Here is a 27,455-nt window from a genome sequence, read left to right as displayed (position 1 = left end):
TTGGTAGTTTTGATAACACTCCAGAAACTCATGGGAAGTGAAAAGGGGAGGTAAATAAATCAACTGGGGGCAAAAGGTGCAATTTCCACCTTCCTGTCTGTGAGAAGCCATTACTAAAATGCAACTACAATCTGGTCCATCCAGGCTCTGAATCTCCCTCAGGATATGTATCTCCCCCACCTCCCCTCCTTTCTTCTTTTAATTGTTTGTTCACCTTTCAACCATTTTGAATCATGCTTGACGGTCCGTAGGGTTGGGCTGTCTCCAAGACTCCGGTAAATGACTGCATCAATGGCAAGGAAGTCAGTCACTGTAGCAGAGTACAGTTTTCCGTCTTCGAAGAGAAAGAGAAGAGGTGGTCGGAGTTGCAGCAAGACAGTGGGCATGGGGGAATAATAGAGGCCTCCCCCGCCCAGCTTTCCTGTATCAGGCAAATAAGATAGGGCACCTGGGAAAAGCCCAAGAGTCTCTGGGAAAACACTTGGCCCACATTCCTAACCATTTTAAATTGGGATCATGAGAGATGAAACATTTTTCATTTCTTAAATTGCACGGCAATTTCTAAGCAGCAGCAGCTCAGGGAACAGGGTAAATGAAAAATGTTGTTTGCTTTGCTCAATTAGATGTACCTTGACTGAAATCTCAAGGCCAAGGCCTCTTGGACACTGCAACTGCCACCACACCGTGGTAAACTGGATTAGGTAGGAGCCCAGGGAAAGATAGAGGCTGATTGTATCACCAGAAAATTTAAGTGCAAGCAGAAGTAACAGCGTCCTCGGCCTGAGCTGGTGAGGGAAGTTGAAGAAAGGGGATTCATAAGCAAAAAAGAGCTGACTAAAATTGCTACGTGTATCCTGCGGGTCTCTGCTCCTCTTTACCTCAGTTGTGAGAGCCACTAAGCCCTGCCAATCTAGCTTTCCATTTAAGAAGTATTTGCTTCAGTATTTCCAAAGTCACAAACTGAGAACATTCTGATATATAAGAAGCCAAAGTAAAGGGGTCGGGGGGAAGGGATGGTGCTGAGTTCAAATCGGTCTTTCTTTAAGAATTCATGCTCCTTGGGACTTATGCTTGAGGATACATTCAAGGCAGAAGAGAGCAAAGATGACTGAAGGTGAATCCTTGAAATTTGGGGTTCTTTTCCTGGATTAGCAAGCATTGTTTACACAAATAATCAAATGGGCTGTTCTGGAATAGCAAAATCTATGTAGATGAAATGGAAACACTAATTATATTTAATATAAAAAATTACTTCCTTGGCTCATTTTTAATGGATGACATAGCTTCATTAATTGTGGCTTCGAAAGCGTCTTCAAAAGTGGTTTATATACAATACAGTATTCTTTTAAGCTCTTCCACTTGTGGAATAAGCATATGGTTTTTTTTTTTTTTTTTTAAATCTTATCCAGACATACCTAAGCAAAGTTCTTGATGTCTACTTTTGGTCTTAACTGACATTTGCTTAGTTTCAGGATAGAGCTGTCTTCACATCTACATTATTGGCATTCATATATCAGTAAGTGTTGACTGTTCGGGTTAGATTTTAACTGCAGACAGCACACCTTTCTATCGATAAACATATGTCTACAAAAATCACAACTTTTCCTATAGAATCATAGCCCCAGGACATACAGATACACCTGAAGAGTGGAGGGCAGTGGGAGCACTGTGTGTGCGTGTGTGGTTATTAATGGTGAACACTCTCCTGTACTCTTTGTTTTACATTCCACACTGGGTATCTCACCAGAACTTTTACTTGTAAAATCAAGTACTATTTTGGCACTCTTCGTAATATGGCAACCGTTGAGGTGCAACAAGTATCTTCTGTTTATAAGGGCTGAGCTTTTATGAGATTTCAGACATTTCAGTGAACACTGATTGAGATATACCTGTTGGAGGGGGCAGAGGCGCAGTCACAAGTTGGTCTCACATGGCTTGCTTCTGGAAGCTTGGTGGCCTTAGTAAACACTCTGCCCATTCTCCTCTTTCTACCTCAGGCTACTTCTTCTTAGTTACTGGTTAAACTTGTGTTTTCCACTGCAGCCCACATCCTCCATGGTACTGACTAATGCAGGTGCCAAGTGTCAGAGAAGTGTTGCTGCAGAAGTTATGCACTTGAGAATATACTCAAACACTCTTACCACTGGCCTTGCCCCTGGCCATGCTTACAAACAGGTTTACAAGACTTTGTGTTTCTCAGAGTGCTGCTTCCCGACAATGCTGTGCTCTACCTTTGGAGGAGAACCTGAGAAACCTTCTGAACCTGGCACAAACCACTTCTTCAATCTTTGACTGCCGATTCAGGCCCACAAATGGATGACATTGAGGATGAAGTTCAAGGAGCTAATCTTTTTTCATAATCAAAGCCCTAAAGTCTCTTATCTGGCTAGGATGTGCCAGTTTTTAGCTGCTGTGATGGAAATTATAGCTAACTGCTTTATTACATGCCATAACAATCACTATTATACCAACACTTCTCCCTGTACCCACCTCCACGTGCACAGCTGGCAGTGAATTCCTAAATAAATTTCTAATTAAAACACACACACATGCGTACACAAAAGTCCCAATCTGAAAGTCATGGCTTACTTGCTGCTGTTTTATATCCTTTGCAATGGAAGGAAGGAGTAGGGATGGGGAGTATGGGTCAACCTCAGCTAATCAGCATTATCCCCTTGGCCACTACAATTTTTCTATCAGAGAAAGGCATGTAACCTAATCAGGTCAATGATATTTGAGGAGATGTTTGCTGGTAACTTATGAGTGTGTGGTCTCACTGCTCTGATAGAGCTTCCAAAAGCTTCCTTTTGTCTCTTTCCTTCTCCCTTCTGTATGTAGACAAGAGGACATGTAGCCCTAGTTGAGTGCCGGCAGCCATCCTGTGACTCTGAGAGCAGCCAGTCTCTCTCAGAGAAAGAAAGGAAGCAGAGCAGAGAAATGAAAAGGACCTGTGTCCTGGATGAGATTATTGAGTTGTTGAATCAAACCAACCCTGAAGTCTATCCTACCTTAAATACTCAATCCACATTGGTGGTTCAAGGTGGGATTTTCTATTATTTCAGCCCAAACATGCCCTAACCAGTATGTCGCATGTTCAGTACAAAGTTGTTATTCTTTCTGAAGGCACAAAAGCATGGGGTAAGCGTGGCAAAGACTTCTCTTAAGAAGCAAAAGTACAATTTCCATATGAATTTCAAATGGAAAAGGCATTGTTAATTACACTGTTCACTAGAGAATCAGAGTACAACTGTGACTCTGCAAATCCTCCAGAGTAGATGTGCAGCCACAGGCTGAGCACACAAAAGCAAATGCAACGAGAAGAAATCAGGTCTTTTACCTGCAAACAGTGCAATGTTGGCATGTTTGGCATCGTAAGGGCATCTGGCCATTCCACTAAATTCATCCCCAAAAGGTTCCAAAGTATCCATCTAAATGAAATAATAGGACTTAATTAAGAACAACAGCAACCAACAGTAGTAATAGCAACTAATATTTACAAAGCTCTTAATTTGCTAAGTAATTCATATGCATGGTGCAAATAATCCTCGAATACCTTCTGAGGTTAAGTCTTTCGGTTTCAGATGACGAAGCTGAGGTTTAGAGAGATTAAGTCACTTGACTAAGATTCTACAGCTAGGAGAGTCAGAAATTCAGTCATGTCTACTTGACTCTGAACCACTACAATAAAGAGATTCCTTTATTCCAATAAAGAGTATCCTTCTGGAATGCTCAAGAAGTAGCATCTTTCTCCTTGGAAAAGGAATTTCTGAGGCAGACACCAGGAAAACTTAATTCCCCTCCTTCCTCTACTCCCCATGAATTATCTGTTGAGTCATGAACTCTATAGAGAATGACTTCAGTTTTGGTTTTGTTGTGCCCGAGGAGTCCTGCCTTTGTGGGTTAAATCCTAGAATTCGACGCTGGAATTCTTTCTCGGGTTACCAGATAAGAATAGTATGGCATCAGCAAAGGTACAAAAACATGGATGCAAGCAGAGCTCAGGTAGCCTTTGTACCTACTTCAGAAACATGTCCCATCCTCAGACTGTGCAGGTGAGAAAGGCCCAGAAGCTGAGAGGCTCCCAACAGCCACAGGCTGCTGCTTGACATCCATCTCCTAATGCCCAACCCTGGCCTTGTTCCTGTGAGCTAGAGGTTATTACTGGCTAGAGGTTATTACTGGCCTGCCTGTGAGCCCTTTTTAAAAAAACTTTATTTATTTATTTTTGCTGTGCTGGGTCTTTGTTGCTGTGTGCGGTCTTTCTCTAGTTGTGCCGAGCAGGGGCTACTCTTTGTTGTGGTGAGTTGGCTTCTTGTGTTGCAGAGCATGGGCTCTAGGCACACGGGCTTCAGTAGTTGTGGCACGTGGGCTCAGTAGTTGTGGCTTGTGGGCTCTAGAGAGCAGGCTTAGTAGTTGTGGCACACGGGCTTAGTTGCTCCGTGGCATGTGGGATCTTCCCGGACCAGGGCTCGAACCCGTGTTCCCTGCGTTGGCAGGTGGATTCTTAACCACTGTGCCACCAGGGAAGCCCCTGTGAGCCCTATTTTAAAATAGGGAGATTGCATATAAAAACATGGATTTCTTGCTTCTTTTGAACAAGTTGGATAGTCAGTTTAGGCTGTTCTTACCCAAGTGGCAGCAGGCTATACTTGAGTAGTGGCAGCCCCTGCCATTTTCTTCAAACAGGCATGTGGTCTTTAGCACCAGGGCCCCTTCACCCACAGATTATCCTGACAACCTGCTTGCTTCACTCCTGTGAGTTACCTGTCTGGCTCCATAGGCATTTGCAGGTGAGGCAGGGCCTTACTAGCTGTTCACCAAATTTCATTTCCCTTTCCTACATATCACACTAAACTACATTTCCCATCCTCCCTTGCAGGTCACACGACTGAGCTCTGGCCAATGGGGTGTGTGTAAGGCTCTGCACCACCTCTAGGTCTGGCCTCTAAAAACCTTCCAGGGTCCTCCCCTCTTGCTCTCTTTCCACATTCTTCCCTTGGATACAGAGGATCCAGTGGAGAATTCCAAGATCCTGAGAGATGGCAGACACAAGAGCAGAATGGAGCTGGCTTTCTGAATAACCTTCTCATAGAACAGAACCTCTCTCACTGACCCATACTTGACTGTGGTGTGAGCAGGAAATGAACCTCTGATGATCAGCCACTAACGCTGGTCAGTGGTGGGCCCACCTAGACCAATAATTAAGGGGGTTCCTACCACACAGGCTTCTTCCTTACACCATGGATCGTCCTAGAATTTAAATCTCAGCACCACAGAGTCCCTAGAGAGATCTCCTCCACATTATTAATGTTTTGACCCTCTCTGTAGTTCAGTCTTCTTTATGGTTTTAGGGTATTTTGTTTATCATCTGGCAGTTGCCTGGTTTGACTACATATATGAAAACAGAAAGAAGATAAACCTAAGACAGCACTGGTGCTGAGGAAGGATCTGTGAAAAGGCCTTTAGCACTAAATCAGGGTGCCTTAAATCAAGGTGCTTGGAGTTGCTGCCCAGGAGGAAGGAGCGAGGTTCTTACTGAGCAGCCGCTAGTGTGGTCCAACACTAGCCCTTTGCCCTCAACCCACAGATACCTTTTCAGGGATATGACAGGCCCTTTCTATGTACAAGCACTTTGAAATCTCCCCCATCGAAGCCATCCTATTTGTTTAAACTGTAGCCGAGAATCACATAAAGCAGTGTGTTAAAAATGTAATTTTAGGGAAAAGATGTTCAAGTTAGACATCCTTTAAAGCAAATGTACGCTTCTCCCAGCACATTTTTATGAAAGTCTTTTCCTAATATTTTGTCCCAAGAAGAGCTTCCTGCTGAACTGTGACAGACTTTGCGGTCTGTGGCAAGTATTCAAAGTGATGCTTGGTACCCAGTGATCCAACGGAAATGCTGTTATCCCAAGCAGTGCATGCTGTAATCCTGGCAGTGGGAAAACAATAACATACAGTGGGGATATATTTTTTAAAATGTACCTACTTCTAAAAAAGCGGCTATAGCTAGTCAAGGGCAGGAAGCAATGAAGAATTAATGTATTGGTTTGGGAACTTGGAAAAGTCCAGAGACAAAAACAATGCCATGGTGAAATCCTCCTTCCATGAAGTAAGAACTAATCCTTGTAGCAGTCATCAGATCTTAGACTTAACAGCAGCCCCTAGTAAATTAAATCACCGTAGGGTACAGATAATTATACTAAGAACCAGCCTGACTTGTGCGGAAGTTCAAGAGGTTTAGAGAACAGGAGGGAAAAGGTGTGGAGTGTAGTTGTAGATTTATAGTGGGCAGCCTTCAGAATTCTTCCCCAGATAATCTTATTTGGGGCTTTAATCTCTCTAATATATTCAGCTTACTTCTGTTACAAAAATTGTGTTAAGTCAGGGCACGGTGCAGAAGCAGAGACCAAAATTTTGTCACTCTCCTGCTTCACATAGTTTAACTTGACACTTCTGCGCTCTGAGAGTTGGGTTAGTGGAAGACTGGTCATTGTTTTTGCTTCGACCCTTTGGTCCTGATCTGGAGATAACAAGCACTTAAGAGAGAGGCTGTCCATTCTCCCTGCAGCCAAATACATTATGTCCCACATCCTCAGCAAAGTCCCTCTGTGCCCCGAGAGTCTCAAAACACTTGTCTGAGCAATGCCAAGAGTTCTCACTACCATTCGCCATGCTAGATGTATCCTGTCTGTGGTTTCTGAGAGGCCCAGGCTCCTGGAACATGTTTCAGCAGGTGTGGCTAGAACAAGGGAGTGGTGAAGGCATCCCTTAGAGGTGAAGCATCCTGGGGAATGGAACACGTGCAGGAAGAATGAGCTGGACCACTTGCAGGCCGGGTATCACAGTGCCAAGAAAACCTGTAAGTTATCATAAAAGATAGCTTTCCAGCTAGGGAATTTGTTAGGATTTGTTAGAAGCGTTAATCTTAATGAGTCCTAAACAATGACACACAGGGATGGAACATTAAGTGGTAGAATTAAAGTCCGAGCTCCAGTATACCATTACTGGCTGGATGTTTGACTGGACTGTGCTGCCTCTATTACAGCCTGAATCGGCTCCTGTCATTATTTAAAATTTGGATATGACAGTATTTTTTGCATTAATTTAGATTTAAAAAAATACTGCATTGAAAATATCATTTATCTTGATTACTGAATTTTTTTGATGCCCCCCCCCCTTACATGTTGCTCCTGAGCCAGATGCCTCACTTGCCTCACCCTAATCCTGACCCTGCTGGTGCCCGTTTCCAAACATAAGATGGAAGATGAGCATGAGGGTAAAATAGACCCTCCCTCCGATGTCTATGCTAAGGCAGTCTTTTAAAACTGTCACATCCAGGCTGGTGAGCCCTCTGGTCCTGATATCAGCCCAACATTTCTTTGCTCATTCTTCACACCCCTAAGGTTTCACTTTATGCTGATGAAACCCAAATCTAGATACGCCCCCCCATGTCTCTCCCTCAGTCAAGGCTGACCCGTCCATCTTCTTGTTGGAGATCTTTGTTCATGTCCCGTAGGCATTGCCATCCATGGTGCCAGGCATACTCCTAACGTGCAAAATGGAACCCCCGTGTTCTCACCACCACCCCCTCAACCCCACTGCTCTTCCTTTACTCCCTGTCCAAACTGGTGGCCGCCCCATCCGTCCACCCACCCAGGAGATAGCCCTGCAGTCGTTCTTAACTCCTGTCTCTCCTTATCCTGTGCTTCTTGTTAATTAGTAAAGCCTCCTGGTTTTTGTCACTTAAGTATTTCCTGAATCTTATCTCCTCCCTTAATCCCTGAGGCCACCTCCCTCTCTAGGCTCTTTTTTGTTGTCACTTGTCACCTCACAGTCCAGCACTTCAGAACCAAATGCAGTTTCTCAAGCTCAGTAGACTGTTTCTTACTCCATGCCTTTGTTCATACTGTTCCCCTACCTGGAATGCCCTTCTCCCTTCATTTGGTAACTTCTCCTTCTTCTCTAAGACTGAGGTTAGGCATTATCTCGTTCACTATTTACCCCACAAAATCAATCGAACACCTGTTCGGAGACACTGTGTCAGGTTCTGGGCAATCACAGACACTTGGGTTTCTCCTGGGCTGGGGTGTCGTGTTCCATACGTGGGGACAGCAGGAGGGAACACTTGAAGACGGGAGTCGTCTACCTCCTTCTGGAAGCTTTCCCTGACTCCACATCTCAGGCTGATATAAGCACTTTTCTGTGATGCTTCCATCATGCTCTGCATTATGTCACCATGGCAGCAAACCCATGGGACTGCAGTTTTCTTCTCCCTGTCTGGCTTCCCTAAGGATGGAGGCCTCCTATCTGTCTTTACAACGTCAATGCCTGGTCGCGGGAGAAACTCAATACGGGTTTGCTGAATGACAGACTGTTGCAGAAAGAAGGGACAAGGAAAGCCAGAGAGGTAGAGCCAAGACCTCAGATCATTGCCATCTCTGTTCCTTCAGCAACACCACCATCAGCTGCATCAGAACTAACTAGATTTATTAATGCTGCCAGGGTTAATTTTTTTCCCCTTGCATAAAGGCCAAGATAAGTAAGGCCATAGTCAAGTAAGCCGAGTGCTGAATGGGATTAAATTCCTGTGTTCTGGAAAATCTTACCTAGAGGAAAGTCTGCAGTTTCCAATGGCATGCTTTTGAGATCCCTTTAAAAATAGGAATCGTTCACAGTATAAGTGTGTTTTTGTGCTCCGAGAGGAGATGGTAGGGTGGGAGGGAAAAAGAGAAAGGGAGAGAGAGGAAATCCACTATGTGGTACATATGTTGGCGTTCTGAACAATAGAGAATAGGGTTTTACAGAAACGAACTTCGCTGGGTCGGCTCTTTAAAGCCGCGTCCATCAATCCTGAACAAACAGGAAGCTGAGAAGCCCGCTCAGGATCACTCATGTGGAGCAATACGTTAAGTCGAACAAGGGAGAGGAACCCAGGCGGTGTTGAATTAACCCTCTTAGGTTACTGCAGGCACAATCACAGTAAATGATGAAAATACCTCCGGGCTGTGTGGTTCCAAGAGACAAGATAGCATTTACCTTATAGTTTCTGCAGGAAGGGTTGAAGGCATTAGTTCCGCAGACAAACAAAGTATCATCGTTTTTCTTTAGAAGAACTTTAATAAAGTTGTGACACTCATCCTGAAAAATAATTCAAACTTTTTGGTATCCAGTCCGTTCAGTATAGAGAGACCCCTTCGCCGTGTACCATGATCTGCCAACAGCAAGGTTAAAATGCTGGTGGCTGGAGAGTTCCCCTGTGAAAAGTTCGAGCCCCTCCTGATGTTTACCACAAGATGATGATGAGAATAGCAATTGCTTTTTCAACAGTAAAGAAGAACACGGCATAGAGTGGAAGTTATGTGTTTATGCCGCAAAAGGAAGGCAGGCCTGGAAGTACCAGCCTCCCATCACATTAAATCTAATGCCAGAGGCTCCAGGGTCCCTTGATATATAAGGTTCCTGGCTGAAGTGTGTTTTTATGCTGTTCTGTGACCAAAGGCACAGACTTCTGTATGTCTGCGGCAGCCTTTCTGGGCTCTTCTGCAGACTCCCTGAGGGCTCTGGACCTCGAGGTGTGGGCTCCCGGAGAGGGCGCTCACAAGAGTCGGGGCAGCCAGCTTTGTGTCCATAATCCCTGGTGCCCCTAAAGAGTTCATGACGCAGCCCTAGCAGCTGTCGTAATGTTTTATCACATTAAAAGCAAACGATTTTTGCAAATTAAAGCCTTCAATAAGTTGATGGAAGAAACAATTACTGGGGGAAAAGGGACTAGTGTGACCCATTCCACATCACGGTCTACGGCTAGAAATAACAGTCAAGGACTTAACCCAAAGTGGCAGCTGCAGGAGAAATGAAAATTGCCTACCTTATGTTTTCCCTTCATTCTGCATGTGTCTACATCAGTCTGTCTAGATTTCCATGTCAGTTTCTGCAGCGATCAAGAAAGAAATCAATTAGAACCCAGAGGTTGTTGCGTTTGATTTTAGAAGTAAGAGTTCCCTGGGGGAGACTAGAGGCTGAACATATATTTATTGAAAGCTTTCTGCACCCTTTCTCCATGATTAATTCACCATAACAACAAAAGATTAGAGGTGGAAATGTTCATTTAATTTTGAACCCGTATCTATTCATTAAACTGCAAAATGATCTTCTTCTCTTTGAGTTAAAGATGAAGGAAAAAGGAAAGAAGAAAAAACAACAGCGTGGACATTTCACATAAAATATCCACATTAACTTGCTAAATTATGCTCATTTTGATAAAATACATGTCCTTGCCCTTCTTTTTCACTTGATAAATCAGTTTCCGTGAAGCAGGCCTTTTTCTTAAAATATGGAAGTCATTTCCTTAAACATAAAGGAGACATTCACTTTAGGTGGACAAAGATTTAATTCAGGTTATACTCCTTCGCATAAATTCATGGGCTGAAGGGATCGTCTACTTCTGGGGCGGATTTTATTAACTAAAATACCTCCATGTGGAGTTATAAGGGAAGCTTAAGGTTATATTTTATGTGTGTCTGAAATGGATAATTATCAAATTCCTGAACCACAACAGTCAACTCAATATTGCAAGATATGGAAACATAACAGTGAAACATTTGTAGGACGAAAGTTTACATATGAAAACTGATATTTACCAGGACAAACATCCAATATTTTATTAAAAGAATTTAGCAATTACCTAAAACTCCAAAGTGTACATGCACACATAATGGATGAATAAAATATGAAGTACATAACCATTTCTGAGTATGTATGAAGCCCTAACTTACCCCCAAATTAGGACTTCACAGAATGTTCCAAATTATTATAAGCCATGTCAGCTCAATCAATGCCTTTAAAATACATATTCTCTTCAAGAACTACCCTAAGGTCCTTCATTTCAGAAAGAGGGTTTTAAAACTACTTACTTTGCTACAGTAAATTTCTTCTGTGTGTGAGGTGTCTATATCAACAGTATAAATATGGTCCCTATAAACAAAGAAATATTAATACAACGTCAAACACAAGAGTCAAGATAGTTCTTTTTCTCCTGAATGAGTATACGTCTCATTCAAGGCAGATAAACCCACATCCATGTTATTAAAAACAAAACACGCATATGCAAGAAAAAGGGGAGGGTTCAGCCTCCAAGAGGTGCCTCTGGCTCACATTCAGCATCTTGTGACAAAATGTGGCATCTTGCCACAAGGGACACCTTTTATGAAAACTTTCCAGTAGTCTCTCTCATCATGGAACTATAACATCGGTATATATGTAGTTCAGTGGGAGATGTCTGGAAGTTGAATGGGCTTCCAAACTGGAACACAGATGGGTTCGCATGCCCTTTCACTTGGTATTCAACATGCTACAATTGTTCATCAAGGGAGCTAACAAAAAGCTCATCTCCATCTCCATCTCTTTTTAGACAGCATATTTTCAGCCTTAGCTTTGATAATTTGATTGAGAAGATGGAAGACGATACAAGTAAAATTGTTTCCAGAAGCCACTCTCTTTTTTCACACGATGATGGTCAATTAAGGTCTAAAATGTACTTGAGCTAAAGTTTACATTTCTTGCTTCTGTTTACCTTCCTGTTTTGCTGAGAATTTGGTTGACTTTATGATTTGCTGCCATTCTCCCCTTGGAAGGGGAGAAACAGAATCAGCAGCTCAGGTGTGGGGCTATATTTAAACATCCCCTTCTGTGTGAGCTGAGTACAAGGGCATTTTTGTCTGGAATTCAGAAGAAAGGAAAGAAAAGAACTACACTCAACTGGGGAGATGGGGGGCTAGTGAGAGAAAGCAAAACAGCTCGTTTTCCCTTGAAATAACATTGACTTTTTCTAAAATGCAGGAAGTCCTGGGGCTGGAAAATTACCCACAGCTTTAAAGCAAGACCTCAAGGCTCCCATGCAGACTTTCAAGCCCCCTCATTACTTAAAAGAAACGGAGAGGGGAGAAGGAAAGAAAGAAAAAAGAAAGAAAGAAATCTGCTGTCAGGATTCACTTCAATTCTTTTCCCCCCAGTTCTTTGGAAATCTGTTTGCTACTGCTTTTAGGGAAAGTACAACAGAGAAAAATAGAAATAAAAACAGGCTCTCTCCTGTGAAAAGAAAAGGGGGCAAGGCAGTTGGCCTACAAAATTCCCTTGTCTGCTCCTGGACTGTGTGTGTGTGTGTGTGTGTGTGTGTGTGTGTGTGTGTGTGTGTGTGTGTGTGTGTGTGTGTGTGTGTGTGAGAGAGAGAGAGAGAGAGAGAGAGTGTGTAAGGGTGGTGAGGGGGAGAAAGGGAGCCTGTTTTGTAAATTGCTGAATTGGGAAGTTCTTCAGACTTCAGTAGGGTGCCACAATCGCCCTGCCCTTTAATTCCAAGGCAGTTTTATGACATTCCTTTATGGCTTGTTTGACTCTGTTGGTGGTGCTGTGGGTCAGGTTCATTATTGGAATAGAATTGCCCATTACTTTGGTATTAGGTTTGAGATGACTCGAGGTTTTTCCTGGCCCTGTCTCTCCTCAGAACTTTAAATAAGAGCTGAACATATGAATTGTAAATTAACAACTGATTAATATTGGCAATTCCTCAGAAAGCTCTTAGATTGCCCCCTTTTGGCACGGCCTGTTTATGTTAATTAGCAGTTCAGAGATTAAACAACAAAAAAAGAATTTACAAAATGGATAATAATAAAGCAGAACTGAAAAGCATTCTTGCCATCAAGCTTCACTCAGTCCCTGGGTTCTGGATGGGACTTGGCTTCCGATCGCTGACACACATTGTCTAGAAGAACCGGGGAGCCTTTTAAAAATAAAATCCTGTGAATGAAATCTCCTTTTGGACAATGGCAATCTTTTTCAATCTCCAAGAGATCACATTGCCCAGCAAACAGCACGACGCTTTATGCTAAACCACAGACCAGGGTCAGGGGTGTGTCCCCAGCACCCGCGTGTGCATCCCAGGGTTCATAACCTGCTCTCACTGAGTTAAGTTATTTGAACACAAACTGACTTAATCCTAGGACTTCCTCTTCCCCCCTTCAGTGAGTACCACTGAACTGTGTTGCCATGACTTGAGCCTGGGGGAAGGATTTCACTTTAAATCGTGTTACTTGCTGCCTGAGAATGTGCATCTCTCCGGGCACTGTTGGGAAACGTGAAATTAGAGGGAGAGGAGGGACCCTAAATACAGCGACCACAGAAATCATTTAGGAACTTCTCCAGGGGTGTGTATTGAAGGGAAGTGGCTGCCTATAGAGTGAAAACCAACATGTCAATGCTAGGCTGTTACAAATTTGACCTTTAACCAAAGACAAGTCTGTTTTATAGTGTTAAAAAAGTGAATGTGTTTCCCTTTTTTTTTTTTTTTTTTTTCCTTCTCTTCTTTCTCCTTTTCTTGGGGTAGGGAGTTACGATGAAACGGTCTTGGTTTTAACAAGCTGTAATAATGGTTACTTTGAAGTCTGCATAGCACCTTGCTCCTAACTCAGGTGCCCACGGAGACCTGCAGTTCACACCCATGCTAAATCATCAGGCACAAGCGCAGTCTGTTATAATGTTTCTTTTCCCCTAAAGACTCAGTTGCAAAGTGAACAATTCATAGAAGATTCTTGAGTCAACCTATTTCCTACAGATGCAACAGTTTAATCATTTGTTTTGACCATCCTTTAGCTAATTGGGTACAAATGTAATCTTGCAGACTTGCTACATTTAGGAAACTAAAAATGGTATTTAAGAAAGAGCTGATAACTCTCCCAGAGAGGTCGCTGCTAAGGACTCACTGGATTGCTTTTTAATGAATACCTAAAATGGCCATGTTCTTGGGCAACAGCTATGAGAAGGTTATCACCAGGACGAATAGTACCACTTCTATGGCTCAGTAGGCTGCGGAGTACAGGGAGTAGTGACCCAGACTGTAGAGCAAGGCCATTCCAGTTCAAATCCTGCCTCTGTCATTCTGACCCAGTCATTTCATCTTTCTGTACATGGTTTCCTCCTGTAAGACATGGGTATGATAATAGTTCCATCTCATAGGGTTTTTTCCAGGATTGAATGGATTAACATTTATAAAGGACTTAACGACTGTATTTGCAATTTATATAGCACATACAACCAATATGTACTACATAAGTATTTGTGCAGTAGAAATTTTAGAAAGTGCTTTGGCATTGCTCTCTGTGACCAAATGTAGGGTACTCGTAGGATATTTTAATCTAGCCAGTGGATTTTTACTTTATGTTGTATAGCTTGTATTTTCAGAACATTTAAGTGCTTTGAAGGAATCCAGCACTGTTGTTACTTACCTGTTTGTTGCCTGTGCTCACAGCCAAACAGGTACTACAAACATAATCTCTGTTTCTCCTTCCCAGTGTAAAACGATTCATCAGTCTAGACCCAGGTTATACCACAGTGGAACCCCATAAGATAGTGGTCCTTTCTGCTGTTCATTTAGAAGTATTTTGAATGCGCTACACACACACCCCCAGATGGGAAATCATGTATCTTTAGAATCCCAAAGGACTTCATTAAGATAATCTAATCTAGTCTCTCATTTAACAGAGGACGCTTACACAGCCAGAGAAGTTGTGGTCCAGGTAAATTAAGAGTAGAGGTGAAAGAAAAGCCTAATCCATGCGATCCGTGTCTGGGTAGTATTCTTACCATGCCATCCAGCCTTAAGACATGGTCTATTTAAATGATAATTTCCCCAGTGGATGAGTATTTTCTTAACTAGATCCAAATCAAAAACTTCTAAAATGGATGGCTACTGCTAAAGTAATGATATATACTCTGTATTATCTGCAAAAACACAAGATTAATATACACACACCTACACACACATTGAACTTAAATTGATACACGCTTACACATTCAACTTAATGTAGTTAAGTATCAAGGAGAGAAGCGCTTTACTCTGTGCCTGAGCAAATATTTGTATATCTATACGATATTCAAGGTAAGCAGTGGATTATTTGAGTCTAAGCTCCAAAATATGCAATTATTTCTACCCAAATCCACATAATAAAGTTAAACAGACAGAGAAAATCTTGAAAGAATGATTGCTTGACAAACTAAGGTGGACTTTAAATGAAAGAACACTCTGTTGGGGACCTTTAAAATGATGCGTAGCGGGGACACTGAGGTATTAGGACCCTTGGATGCTTTGATCAAGCAAACGTGAGGAAAAGGCGGCTCACCTAGCAGCAATGTAGAGGGTTCTGTTCATGATCATGATCATCTGGATGTCCAGCCTGTGCCTCTGCGTGGTGTTCCGTCCTGGCTTGTGGCCCACAAACACCGGATACTGTTTTGTATCTGTGAAAAGAGGAGATGGGGCAAGAGAGGGAAAAGGAAATTAAGCCAAGAGTTGACAGGGCAGGGAGAGGAGGGGGGCCAGCCACAAAACCAAAACCATATTTAAGTCCAACCGTGCCACCATTTTCCAGTCTGTTATTTTAGGAAAGGCTGTGAGAGAAGAGTCCTCTTTAAGGATAATCAAGTTACAGTTTCATTTCCTGATGCTAATAAGCCCGGGCTTAGATTTCTAAGTGTCACTCTTTCTGACTTGTCCTTCTTTCTGGGGGTTAAACTTGCCAGTGAACCCTTTACATGAAGGTGCTCTTTTCTTCCACAGTTTTCTTTTCATCTTTAGAGTGCTAAGCCCGAGGGGCAGTCTGCCAAAGATCTTGTCTCCGGACAAAACTATTTCAAAGCAGCCTTCCCATCAATCACCACAAAGGCAATGTGGTCTGGAGGCAAGAGCCCTCATCCAGGAGCCAGAAGAAAAATACAGTCTCCACAGGCGTCCAGTTGGAATAATCTACTATTGAAGGCAGCCCCGCTAGGTTGGTTGGCATTCTAGGAACTGTGGGAAGTTCTCTCTTGAGTTAAGCAATTGGCTAATCTCACAGAAATGGGGGCTTTGACAGGACAGGGTCAAACTGAGTGTAGCCAGTCGGGTGATCTGGAATTTTCCCTGACCTGGAGAGTCAGTGAGCATATTTCTCCTTTTCTGCAATTCTCTTTAGCTGAGAGCGGGCAATTTGTAATAATATCTGACCTTTGGAAATACCTACATCTCAAAAATCTCTCTGCCTTTAAACCTACAATCTCCAGAGCACTGGCAATCCTCCAAAGAAACCAAGGAGGAAAGAAAGATGAGTCACATTTAAAAGGCAGTTGTTTTGGGGGTGAGAGGGGTGTAAATAATGACTTGTAATCCATTCACAGATTTATGCTCAGACACCTACACCTTAAACCCCTGTAGCATCTGAGCATGACTCACTCTTACTAGAGAGCCTCAGTATATTTTACTCACAATCAAGCTTAGTATGGGATTATCTTGTGCTTTTTCCTCTACTGCTCTAAAATTTCATTTACCCACTGATCAAGGAGGTTGCTAAAACAATTCATGTCTCTCTCCTGTCAAAGATATGAGTGTCCAGTGAAGCATGATTTTCAGCAGTACATTTGGGCCCGGGGTCTCTTCTGTACAGGGGCACCAAAGATAGAATACCTACCTCAAATGGACATAAATAAATGCTTATTAAGGTTTGGTGCCTTAAGTTAGGTGGACTCTGCCACTTCAAGAATGATGGTCTCAAACTACACAGTGTGGTCCTTAGTCATACCCTGACTTTTGTTCTCAGAGCTGTCAAGGCTTGACACCTCCCCTTCATATAAAATTATTTCCTTTTACAACCTAGACCATCCAGCAGAAAGCTGGGTAGATCTCTTTAGTATCCTAATATTACTGTCAAATACTTTTTTAAGGTTCCTTCAGTGTTTGGGGATTATTACTGTGAAGATAGATATTTGGGTAAAATGCTTTCACTTTTACTGTGATACAATATTTTACCTTTTGGAGAGAAGGAAAAAAAAAGTAATTGTCTATTTCATCCCACACACAGGTAGAACTTTGCTCTTTTTGAGGAGGCAACTGACTTTTTCATCATGTTGCTTTCTACCCTTGACAATGAAGCAGAGATCAAAAGAAAGTTATAAACAGTAAAAGTAGGTCCACTATGAATTCAGAATCTCTCTATCCAAATCTAGCAATGATAAAACTTCTAAGTCTAAACAAAAGTTAATTTTTGTCCCTAAAGTACTCCAAAACAGTCTTCTTCTTTTCTGTTATCTTGTAACAATGCCTCTGTACTAATTACTTATGAAAATGTGGGGTACTGGCAACACCCAGATGGCAGGGGTGTTCTCCCACAGCTGGTTTCCAGGCATGATCACAGCTTCCTTGTAGTAACTGAGACTTCCTCGGAGGTATTGAGGGCTGTTTCAAATCCTCACAACCACGTTTATTGGAGTTACAGAACAGTCATCCTACCAATTTTGGCTAGACTTGAATTATCTGCCTCTGCCATCCACACAAGTTAAAGTGACTAACAAGTCTTCCGTTTTATGAAATGTTTAATTTGTATGTTTTGCCTGTTGATGCAGGCTCAAGTGCCCACAGAGGGAGAACGTGAGAGTGAGAGTGAGATTGTGGATACTTACAGTTGCCATGCGAAATACTGATTGGCTCAGAATCTTCTGGGAAAGCAGCCCCAGCGAAGTGTAGCAGTGTGAAATATAGCAGCAAGGCTTCTGACCTCATAGTAGTTCAGCGGGGAGACTTTATTTCTCTACTTCACCCTGCCAAAGAGCAAAGAAGGGATTTTTTTTTTTCTTTTTTTTTTTTTTACAAGTCAGCTTTATTCCACTCCATAAAATGAAATGGCCTTGAAGATAAATTTTAGAGAAAGGGGCTCCTGTTTCCTGTCTCTTCCACTGTGAATTCACCGATGACAGTGTTTTGCATAAGGAACCTGTGTCCATTACCCACTGCAGCCTCCTTCCCCATGCATCTGGGCCCTTTTGCAAAGCTTCTACCAAACAAGTAACTCAGAGCCTTAATTGCTTTGTCCTGAGTCGGTGTTAGGCCATTATGGGTGGCTATTTCACAGTCACGAAACGGCATTCCAAAAAATGTGGATGATTTAGAAAGCTTTTTTTTTTTTTAAGGTAAATACATCTTTTTTCTTCTCTGCAGGTTTATAGCAGCATGCCATCCCCAGACGTGAGTTGTTTGGCCAGCTAGGATCTTTCAAAATTTTGAAGTAGTTGCCCAATATTGAAAAATCAAGTATCTGACATAATGACCTAAATGTCAGTTCCCTTCAAGCACCATGCTCCCATTCACCAACCCCTGTCCCCACTATACTGGCCCAGTTCACCGATTTCCATTACCTGCTTGACCCCTTAGTTGAGATTTTCACTCCTCATTTATGTAATTCTATAGTAACTCTGTAGTGACCTTAGACATAAATAAAATCACATAATCTACGTTTAAAAAGAAATAAATGGATCCTTTCAGACTCTGTGGAGAATGTTATAGGGAGCCTCTGAAACCACCTCCTGAAATAGTATGGTTGATTTTTAAACAATCATATCTCTGTATATTTTAGTGTCAGATACTACCTTGCAATGAAACAGTAGTGAATAAAAATGCCAATATACTGTTTTACCCATCTGCATTTTCTTAAAGATGCTCTTCATGTGTAGAAAAACTTCTCCTAAATCTTAGAAGTAAAAACATTCCCATATGGGGCTGCTGGATACAGTAGAAGGAAACTCACAAGACAGTACATATTGCATAATTCTCAGGCATATTTCAAATAAGTGTTGATCTATCAGGGAAATTAATGTAAAATGGGGCTATCTTTTTATCTTAGTAAAGCCTTTGAAGTAGACTGCCGAAGGTCTTGTTTTGAACAAAGCTGTTTCACAGTAGTCCATCAATCATTTAAGATTGGTGTGTAATAAAGTCAAGCTTAGTAACTTAGATGTCTTTGAAAGTTAATCTGGCAAACAAACTGCTAACTTATGCTTTTTAGAACACACTTAATATTAGATACCTGTGTCTCTCTTCTTCATTGCGAAAAAAAGCATTAACAAGTCCTGAGTGTTGCATCGCAACTGATAATTTCACAGACACAGCTGGATCTTAATCATTTCTTCAATCGAAAAGTGCACATTAATTAATTTGCTTTATCTTGAAAATCAAAGAGGGAGAGAGGTTGAGAGAAAAGCCTAAACAATTCCATATCTCCATCTCTGATGTGTAGATTAAAATTAAACTTTAAATAATTACTTGTTCACAAGGGCGGTCCATAACCAAGAGACACGAACATGTATTTACAGACAGGTGAAAAGCACCAGCCTATTCATTCATTCATTTGCTAGTTCTTCCTATTCTGGAGAATCTAAACCCAAAGGGAAGAAGCTCTGTGGTGCTCTGATTTTGCTTGTCATGGCTTCTGTTCAGTATAACATTAAAGACGAGAAATCAATAACAAGAGCAAGTAAAACATTAAAAAAAAAAAAAAAGAGTAAAACATAAACCAGACACCAGTCAGAAAGTATACGGGGAAGAGGAAGTGGCAGCATTTACCAAGGGCTCAAGAGCAGTATTATAGTATTATACAGAAGCCTATTACCTCAGAGTGTTTGCAGCACGCCGTGGAAGAATAATGGAGACTCAAAAGGCTGATTCTCATTCCTTTAGAAATCTTTGGGAATATAGGTATACTTTTAAAGGTTAATTTTTCTTGACATGACAAAGGAGTCTGTATCCTCCCACAATTGCGTTCATCTTTGTACAGATGTCCTAAAGCTAACGAGACAAAGTCCTGCTATTTTAGTCTGTCTCCCAATTTTAATTTTTTCCATCTTAAGATTGCATGGATTGATGCAACATTCTCAACCCAGAAGCTGGCAGGAAGAGCAATGCATGCATAAGAAATCTGTTATGCAATCCAATGGCTTTTTTTCAATCCTCATCCTAGCCAGGATCATGGCTAAGATGGGTTATTTAAATATCTCCAGGTTTACAGAAGGGCTCTGTGCCAGGAAAAATATCTGTTTTATGTGTCTTCCTGTCGTCGTATCATCAGGTTGTTAACATGTACATCATGTGGGTGAAAGTGTTCTGGCAGCCCCAGTTAATCTTGGCCGGTCCATATGAACGCTTTATAATTTTCTTCAGCTGAGGTTTTGATGTATTATTCCCTTCCTACACAACTTTGGGCTCTAACCCTTGTAAATATGTAGACAATATATTTTCCTGTTGAAATGATTACTTTGTGGCGAGATCCCAATCAATCACATTGTCATTTTCCATCCTGCTGAACACGGGCTGAGTCTCCCTGCTAAGACCCTAGCACACAGACTTGCACTAGCCCAGAAGAACAAAAACAAACAAGAACTTTCCACTGCGTTCAAAATCTTGAGCTAGCTGGGCTGCTGCTATGTGGTTGTTTAAGTGATCTTGAAACTTTGTAAAGTGGTACCCACATATAGCATCTGCAGACACTTGTCTATTTCCCTCTTTGTGACTGTGCTTGTATAGGCTAAAAATGACTTAGACTTAATCAGCTACCCAGAAAATTAGATCATGGGAAGACTGTCAATATGACGATTCTAAACAAAAACGTTTACTTCAAAAATAAGCTCATTATGCCTGAATTTTCCATCTAAATTTTTTCAGCCTTCCATAATTCTTAGCCTGGAGAGAAATGACCTCTGTAAAATACACCATCACTAAAAAGTGATATTCCTATTCTTCTCCACCCCAGAAAATTCACTGCAAAACCTTAAGGACAGGCAGGTGAGGTTAATGGGTAAAAAAGGCTTCCTAAGACAATGGTGGGAATGTTTCCACTGGGGGAGGGCCAGCACCTCTACTTTGGGCAGCTGCTGCTCAGCTCTGAAGTGCAGGCCCTCTGCAGTGTTGGCCCGCAAAGCCAGATCTCTGATTTTTATTTTTATTTCTTAAGAAGCCAGAAATCTGGAGTTGTATGTTAAACCTCCTATTTTATTTTTTTCTCTAATGTTGGCAACTAACTTAGTTTTCTCTTCTCTGTGAGTCACCTTTGGCCAAGTCCCACCAGTTTGTGAGCCCAAGTACAATTTTCTGGGGCAGGATTTGGGGAGTAGTGGGCAGGGGATTAGAACTGGTGTTGGGGAAGTGTGAGGCATACTCTGGCCAGGTGGCTTTGTCATGGCTTCTCGGTAGTAGTGGCTCCTGTGAAATTAACCTGATTAATCAGAAGTAAGATGTGGCCATTTGTGACCTGATTCTCTGACTTCATAATCATTTCTGGTTCTCTTGACATCCCCTTTGCTTTATGCTTTGCTGACACAGTGACTTCTTCTTTTTTTTTTTCATTTCTTTTTGGCTGCTTTGGGTCTTGGTTGCTGCATGCAGGCTTTCTCTAGTTGCAGTGAGCAGGGGCTACTCTTTGTTGCAGTGCGTGGGCTTCTCATTGCCGTGGCGTCTCTTCTTGCGGAGCACAGGCTCTAGGTGCGCAGGCTTCAGTAGTTGTGGCTGGCGGGCTCTAGAGCACAGGCTCAGTAGTTGTGGCGCATGGGCTTAGTTGCTCCACGGCACGTGGGATCTTCCCAGACCAGGGCTCGGACCTGTGTCCCCTGCATTGGCAGGCGGATTCTTAACCACTGAGCCACCAGGGAAGTCCCAGACACAATGACTTCTATACTACGACAAGGGTATGAGGGGTAGATAGAAGTCCCAGTTATTGCCTGTACACACAAGTGAGTGAACATTGCTTGTTTTAAAGACCCAATTGGGCTGCTCCACATACTCTCTGTGTGTCCAGCTGCAGCAGACAATGCATCAGTGTACTTGCACTTGGACTTGGCTGTACGGATATAGCTTGTATCTGATTTGGTACAACCATTCTTCCAGAATGTTGGTATCCAATGAACATTTTAATAGTAAGTGGTAATGATGAGAAGAATAATTTATCTGGAAACTTGCAAATGCAAAGTGCTCTTGATGATGACTCTCTAAGTATGGCCTAGAAATAGAGAGGAAATCATGGTAGTGGCACTTCTTTTCTTCTGTGAGCAAAATTATTTGCTACCATGCTTCTTTTAAAAAGCGCATTTTTCTACTGACATAATAGGAAGTTTAAAAGATAATCATTAATTCATGCCGTCATTAATAGCTGGAAGGTGTGACCCTGGGTCAGTCTCGTAGCTGCACTGGCTCCTAGCTTCCTCACCGGTAAAATGAAAGGATATAAAATATAATGGCCTATCAAACTCCTCTGAGCTCTGAGATTGTACAATTCTAGGCGATTCTGCCCTAGTGAAGAAAGGATTGGGTACCTGATGGTGATTCAGGAGGATAGTACATGGAGTGACCCTGAGCTAGGACACTGCAAGGCCACGGACACCTTCTGGAGGTGTGGGACTGGGACGGGAGGAGTAGGAGTCGAGGCAGAGGGAGATGCAGTTGGGCTCTGGTGGCGGTTCTGTCCGCCACCCTCTGAGATGATGGCAGGGCGGGGGCAGGACAAGCTCTGTGCACTTGGGCAGTGCTCTTTCCAAAGAGAACAGGGCTGGGTTTTTTCTATACCCTTTCCTGGTTGCCCCTGAATTGCATGTGGTTTGGAAACTCAAGGGGCCATCAGTGTGTCACTGCGTGGTACTGTATGTGGCAAACAGGAGGGATGGAACAGGTTCTCTTCAGCTTTGCTCTCGGGAGCAGAGCACACAAGTTGTAGAAAGTTAGTCAGGCTGGAGCAAAGAGCTGTGACTCTGTCTAGTTTCAACATCAGGACAAAGTTCAAGTCCATTAAGTAGTTCTACCCTGGCCAAAGAGACCACTGTTATTACCGCTGAATCATATTCGGAGTTTAGTCGGGTTTTACGCTAAGATAACGTTTTCATTTTTATTGCTCCAGCCTCCTGACCTCATCCATCATCATCTTTGTTTTCACAATGTGACTATCTTTAAAAATCTGACTTGAAACTGACGTAAAAGCTTTTCCGAGAAATCAAACGATTGCTAATCATACAGGGAAGCAGCGGGAGTAGAGGGTAAAAACACAGGATTTGAATGCCTCTGCTCCACTGATTAGCTGGGACCTCTGGCAAGATGCTGAAGAGCTCTGAGCCTCAGTTTCCTCATCTTCAGAGTGGGGAAAAATAGTGTCTCAAGATTAGTTGTGAGATAATGCACGTAAAAATGGTAGTCCTCCATAAATGTCTGTTTATTCTTAATAGTTTCTCTTGGAATTCCTTAAATTCTCAGATTAGCAACTGGGGTTCTATGTCTTCAGCAGGAGAAACAGCTCTCTCCTCCTTCTCCTTCCCGGCCCCTAAGCTTCCTAGCTCTGGAGGTGGGTGTCTGGGAGAGGCAGGAGAGTCTGTCTCAGGATGGCACAGCTCGTGTTGTGTGATTTAAAAAATGTGAATCACAGCACTCGCACAAGTGCAAAGGAAAATATCAGTGTGGACATCGGTGAAAGGGTGGGGTGGAAGTGAAAGTTTATTGAGCACCTTCTGTGTATGACGTACACATGCGTGTTAATTTTATTTAAATATTACAGCAATCCAGAGAGACAGGCCTTATCCTCTCCATTGTGCACACAAGGAAACTGAGGCTCACAGAGGTTAAGTAACATGTCCAGTCAATATTTATAGCACATCAGTAAAAACAGAAAGCCAGGGCTATGTGATGCCACAGTTGATGTCCTTCCCAGAATGTCAAGGAAAGGAGAACAGAAGGAAGGTTGGAAAGAGAGAGAGGCTGGCATAAATGGAAACTGCACTTAAGATCATAGTTGAATATAGGTTGATGCATCTATGGTTGCGTGGACAGAGTGGCTGAAAGTCCCTGATGGCTTCAGTAATAATAAATCTATAAAAGGAGTACATAGTCGCTTGCAAATGTGTAGGCATGCAAAGGCTCATTCCACTTTATGGCCCCACGATTGCAGGCTTAAGGTGATAGAAAGACACAAATGCTTTTCAACCACAGTTTTAGGAGGAATTGATTATCTCGTGACACCACTGGGCTAAGTGGAACCACTTGCCTGCTTGCAGCCCCCTCAAGAGTGATGTTTTAAAATAAATACACCAAAGAGAACAACGTCTGTTATGAAGGATAAAATCAAAGTTGCCTGTTTCAGGAGCTGAGAGGATAAACAGGTTTGGATACCTCTCAAGTCCGAGTAGGGAACCTCTGCCCAGAGAGAGGTGGGAGGGCAGATGCTGGTGCAGGAAACCCAGCTTGCTGAATGCTGAAGACTGCTGTTTATTCCTGCACCGGAGGGACGGTTCAGGGATCAAGGAGTGTTTGAACAGCAGGTTTCCTTCGCTGGCCTGGACTGCCCTGTTTCAGGGGCTGCAGCATTACGAGGACGCTGCTGTCCACAGCAAGCATGGCCAGGCCACAGAAGGGCTCCTCCAGGATGGAGTTAGGAACAACTTGGGCCTGTTGGTCCCGGTTGAAATGTCCACTGTACCCAGTCTTCAGGAGTCACGCTGGCCACCTGTCTGGTGACACTGCATTAAGGTATAAGTTTTATGCAAATATGAAAAACAGCTCTAGCCTTTTAATAAAGCATTTGATCTTCTTCTCCTCCTCAGCCATTAAAAGAGACATAAAAGCTCCCATTTCAGAGGAAAGGGAAATGCCACAGACCTTAACTTCAACACATTTTGGAGAAGGATGATGGCATTCAGTGGAGTATAATAATAAATATCGACTGTGTATAATAGATGTTCCATTTTGATCTGAAACCGCCGTCACAAAGGAGAGGGAAAAACAGCTGTGAATTCAGAAGTCTTTTTAGAAAAAAATTTTCTTTTTTAGGAAAATAAGGGTTGGTTGTAAACCTGTGATCTTTTGAGGAGAGAAGGCGAGCCTTGTCTTTCAGGTGATTCTTTGTTATGATCGTTTTCTTTCTTCCTACCAATGCTCTCCCTGTCCCATAAATGCTCGAGACACTGCATTTAAGGCGCTTTGCTTGGATGTTTCAGATACAGTCTCGTCGTGACTCGTTAGGGCTCTGCAGTTATAGGTGTGACCTCAGCAGTCTGTGCAGAATACCCTGTGGCAAACCACCTTGATCTCAAAAAGCTGCCACAGTCCCAAGCACAGTTTACCCATGTCACACCCCAGCTTTTTGCCATCTCCATCTTTCTCAACTTTTATAACAGTGCTGACCTTAAACATCTGCTCCAGAGACAGAAACAAATACCCGCTTTGTTTTGCTGTTAAGGAAACTGAGGCCCTGAGAAGTGAGATCATTTGCCAGACGTGGTGCAGCTCAAAAGTGGCCAAGCTGAGCAGCCACTGAGGACTCCTGGCTCCAGCACCGAGCTCTGTCCCTGCATTACGCGCTTTCAGAAAGGAAGCCAAGACTCATTCATTTCTCCTTGGCTTGCTGCCTGGTGTTCGGTACTTCCATCGCTGGCTTTCCCTCTTACTGATTCCCTGCTTTCCGCTGGGAGCCAGGCTCTGTGCTCGGTGCTGAGACAGAGATGGAAAAAATAGATCCCTTACCCTCTAGGACCTTGCTGTTTAGTAGGTGGGCCTGACAGTTCCAGATTATTGACCAAAAACAGAACACACAAACAATAATTTTTCCAAAAGACATGAATATTCTGTCGGGGAGAATACTATCTGGAGGGTGAACGTGTTGCAGGGGGACGCAGGTGGGAAGCTCAGCGAAGGCCTCTGTTTGGAGGAAGCCTTGGCAGGTTGGCGTGATTGTTCACTGAGGACTGGGGCGGTTAGAGGAGAGGCAGCTGGGAGGACATACCGGGTAGAAGGACCAGGTCTGGAGAGCAGGGCATTGCAACGGACAACTCCATTGCCGGTTGGACTTACAGACACTTTCAAACTGGACCATTTCACTCTTTGCTTAAGGAATTTCAAAGATTTGTCTGAAGTAACGGATGGATGTTTTTTCACTTCACCCAAAGTTTGGTTTAAAGAATATAACTCAGAATAAAGATGGTATCTGATGACTTTTTTCTTCTAAGAATATGACAGAAGAAGTAGTAGTAGTGTGGGGAGGAGAGCTCTGAGGTAACAGCTGAGAATATTGGTATTTATTCTTTGAGTTATTGTCACATTATTCTCCCTAGCTTTCTATACATTTGTAATTTCATTAAAAATGAAAGAGGGCAAACATAATATGCCTATACTGAAGGCACTTTTCGCCAGCCCTTAGAAAGATACTTGCAGAGCAACTTTTAAGGGAACAAACTAGGGATATTAGTGACTGGAGTTTTCCATGAACCTTTGTCAAAATCCTGAGCTGGTTTAAACCGAAGCAGAGCAATGGCTGCCCTTTGCCAAGATGACTCCCCCTCGTAATTTCTCCTCTGTTTGCTGTCAGTGTGGTTTACAGAAAACAGAATCTCCCAGCCGTATCTCTCAGCTTCAGGTGGCTACGGCAATCTCCCAGCCGTATCCCTCAGGCTCAGGTGTCTGACCCTTCCTGGTTTTGAAGGGGAAGTCAACTTCAGACATGGCTTGGAGAGAATTAAAAACAACCTGCACGTCTCTCCTCTGAGTTCTGAATAACAGTCCCAAATAACAATATCACCAAGCATGGATGATTGAAACTTTGACAGAACGCTACAAATTCTTACTGCTTTTTTGGTAAAAAGTCTCAAGATCGGGGAGTGAAAAACATTTCCTTGAGCTAAACTTTTTGAATCCGTTTCTCTGGTGTTTACTGCATGCCATCTTTCATTGTATTGCTTGTCTCTCTCTGTGACCTCTGATGCTCTCCCAGTACCCTGAAAGCCAAAAATAGACTTTATATTTGACTACAAGCTTCTGATTGTATATAGAGAGGGACATAATATCATTTCAGGATCTGTTCCAGAACAAAGCATGATACTGCTGACTGGTACTTATCATCAGTAGAAGGTCTACGTACACAGTGGACTATCTGTATGTCTGGACACATCCAGAACAGAAATGAGATGCAAGTATTGTCTCTTGAATTTCCACAATTTTCTTATATTCTTTAGGAAATTCATTTCATTTATTGAAAGGAAAAAAAAAGTCCACTTTGTGTCCCAATAAACTGCAAAGCCATACATTTAAACCTATTTCAGTTTATTATTGCATCTGGTAGATAGCACTACATCTTTCTGAAATTAATGATTTCCTTATTGGCTCTGTTCATGTTCTTTACACATAAAAAGTGACTCATTAGTCTGGCTGGATTTACTTAGAGCAGTATCAGTTTGAATTGGGGTGGAGAGAGCACCGTTTACTAGTTACCCACTCCCTGAAGTGTTCATTTGTTTTTAATGTGAAATCTTACCCTCGAAATTACTAGCTATTTCCAAACATCCTGAAAATATGCTTCCTTAAGGCCAATGAGAGTAAGCGCCAGGAAATTATGGGTTTGTTTAAATATCTCTACCGCTTGGTGACTTGATTCCTCACACAGGTGACTTAAAGGTCACTGCACAGAAACATTTGGACCCCATCCACTGAGATGAAGGTGGTCAGCATACAGGTGAACTGTTTTGGTGGTAGTAGCTGTTTTTAAAAATGCCTCACTTCTCCTTCAGTTTAAAGAAAAACAAGCAAGTTGCTTGTTTGAAATACAGGTACACAATCCCTCATTTGCAATTACAAAACAAAAACGA

The 27,455-nt window shown here is 42.5% G+C and overlaps 1 protein-coding gene across 7 annotated transcripts in view; it reads right to left on the bottom strand.

The window, feature by feature from the left end:
- Nucleotides 1-27,455, bottom strand: part of SEMA6A (semaphorin 6A) — a 128,314-nt gene that overhangs the window by 44,512 nt on the left and 56,347 nt on the right. For 4 of the 7 annotated variants that reach the window (XM_082455733.1, XM_082455734.1, XM_082455732.1 and 1 more), the window contains exons 1-7: nt 17,481-22,224; nt 15,170-15,287; nt 10,913-10,973; nt 9,868-9,930; nt 9,039-9,140; nt 3,338-3,428; nt 215-334 (exon numbers count right to left, since the gene is read on the bottom strand). In XM_082455733.1, coding sequence (XP_082311859.1) covers nt 215-334; nt 3,338-3,428; nt 9,039-9,140; nt 9,868-9,930; nt 10,913-10,973; nt 15,170-15,287; nt 17,481-17,580 — 655 coding nt within the window. In that variant the 5' untranslated portion in view covers nt 17,581-22,224. Of the gene's footprint in view, nt 1-214; nt 335-3,337; nt 3,429-9,038; nt 9,141-9,867; nt 9,931-10,912; nt 10,974-15,169; nt 15,288-17,480; nt 22,225-27,455 lie in introns of those variants that run through there. The other 3 variants (XM_082455730.1, XM_082455729.1, XM_082455731.1) reach the window with 2 other exon arrangements.

The sequence above is a fragment of the Balaenoptera physalus genome (assembly GCF_965194825.1).
Source record: "Balaenoptera physalus genome assembly, chromosome: 3".
Taxonomy (NCBI): domain Eukaryota; kingdom Metazoa; phylum Chordata; class Mammalia; order Artiodactyla; family Balaenopteridae; genus Balaenoptera; species Balaenoptera physalus.
The sequence above is the reverse complement of the archived record's forward strand: the minus strand, read 5'-3'. Positions and strand labels throughout refer to the sequence as shown.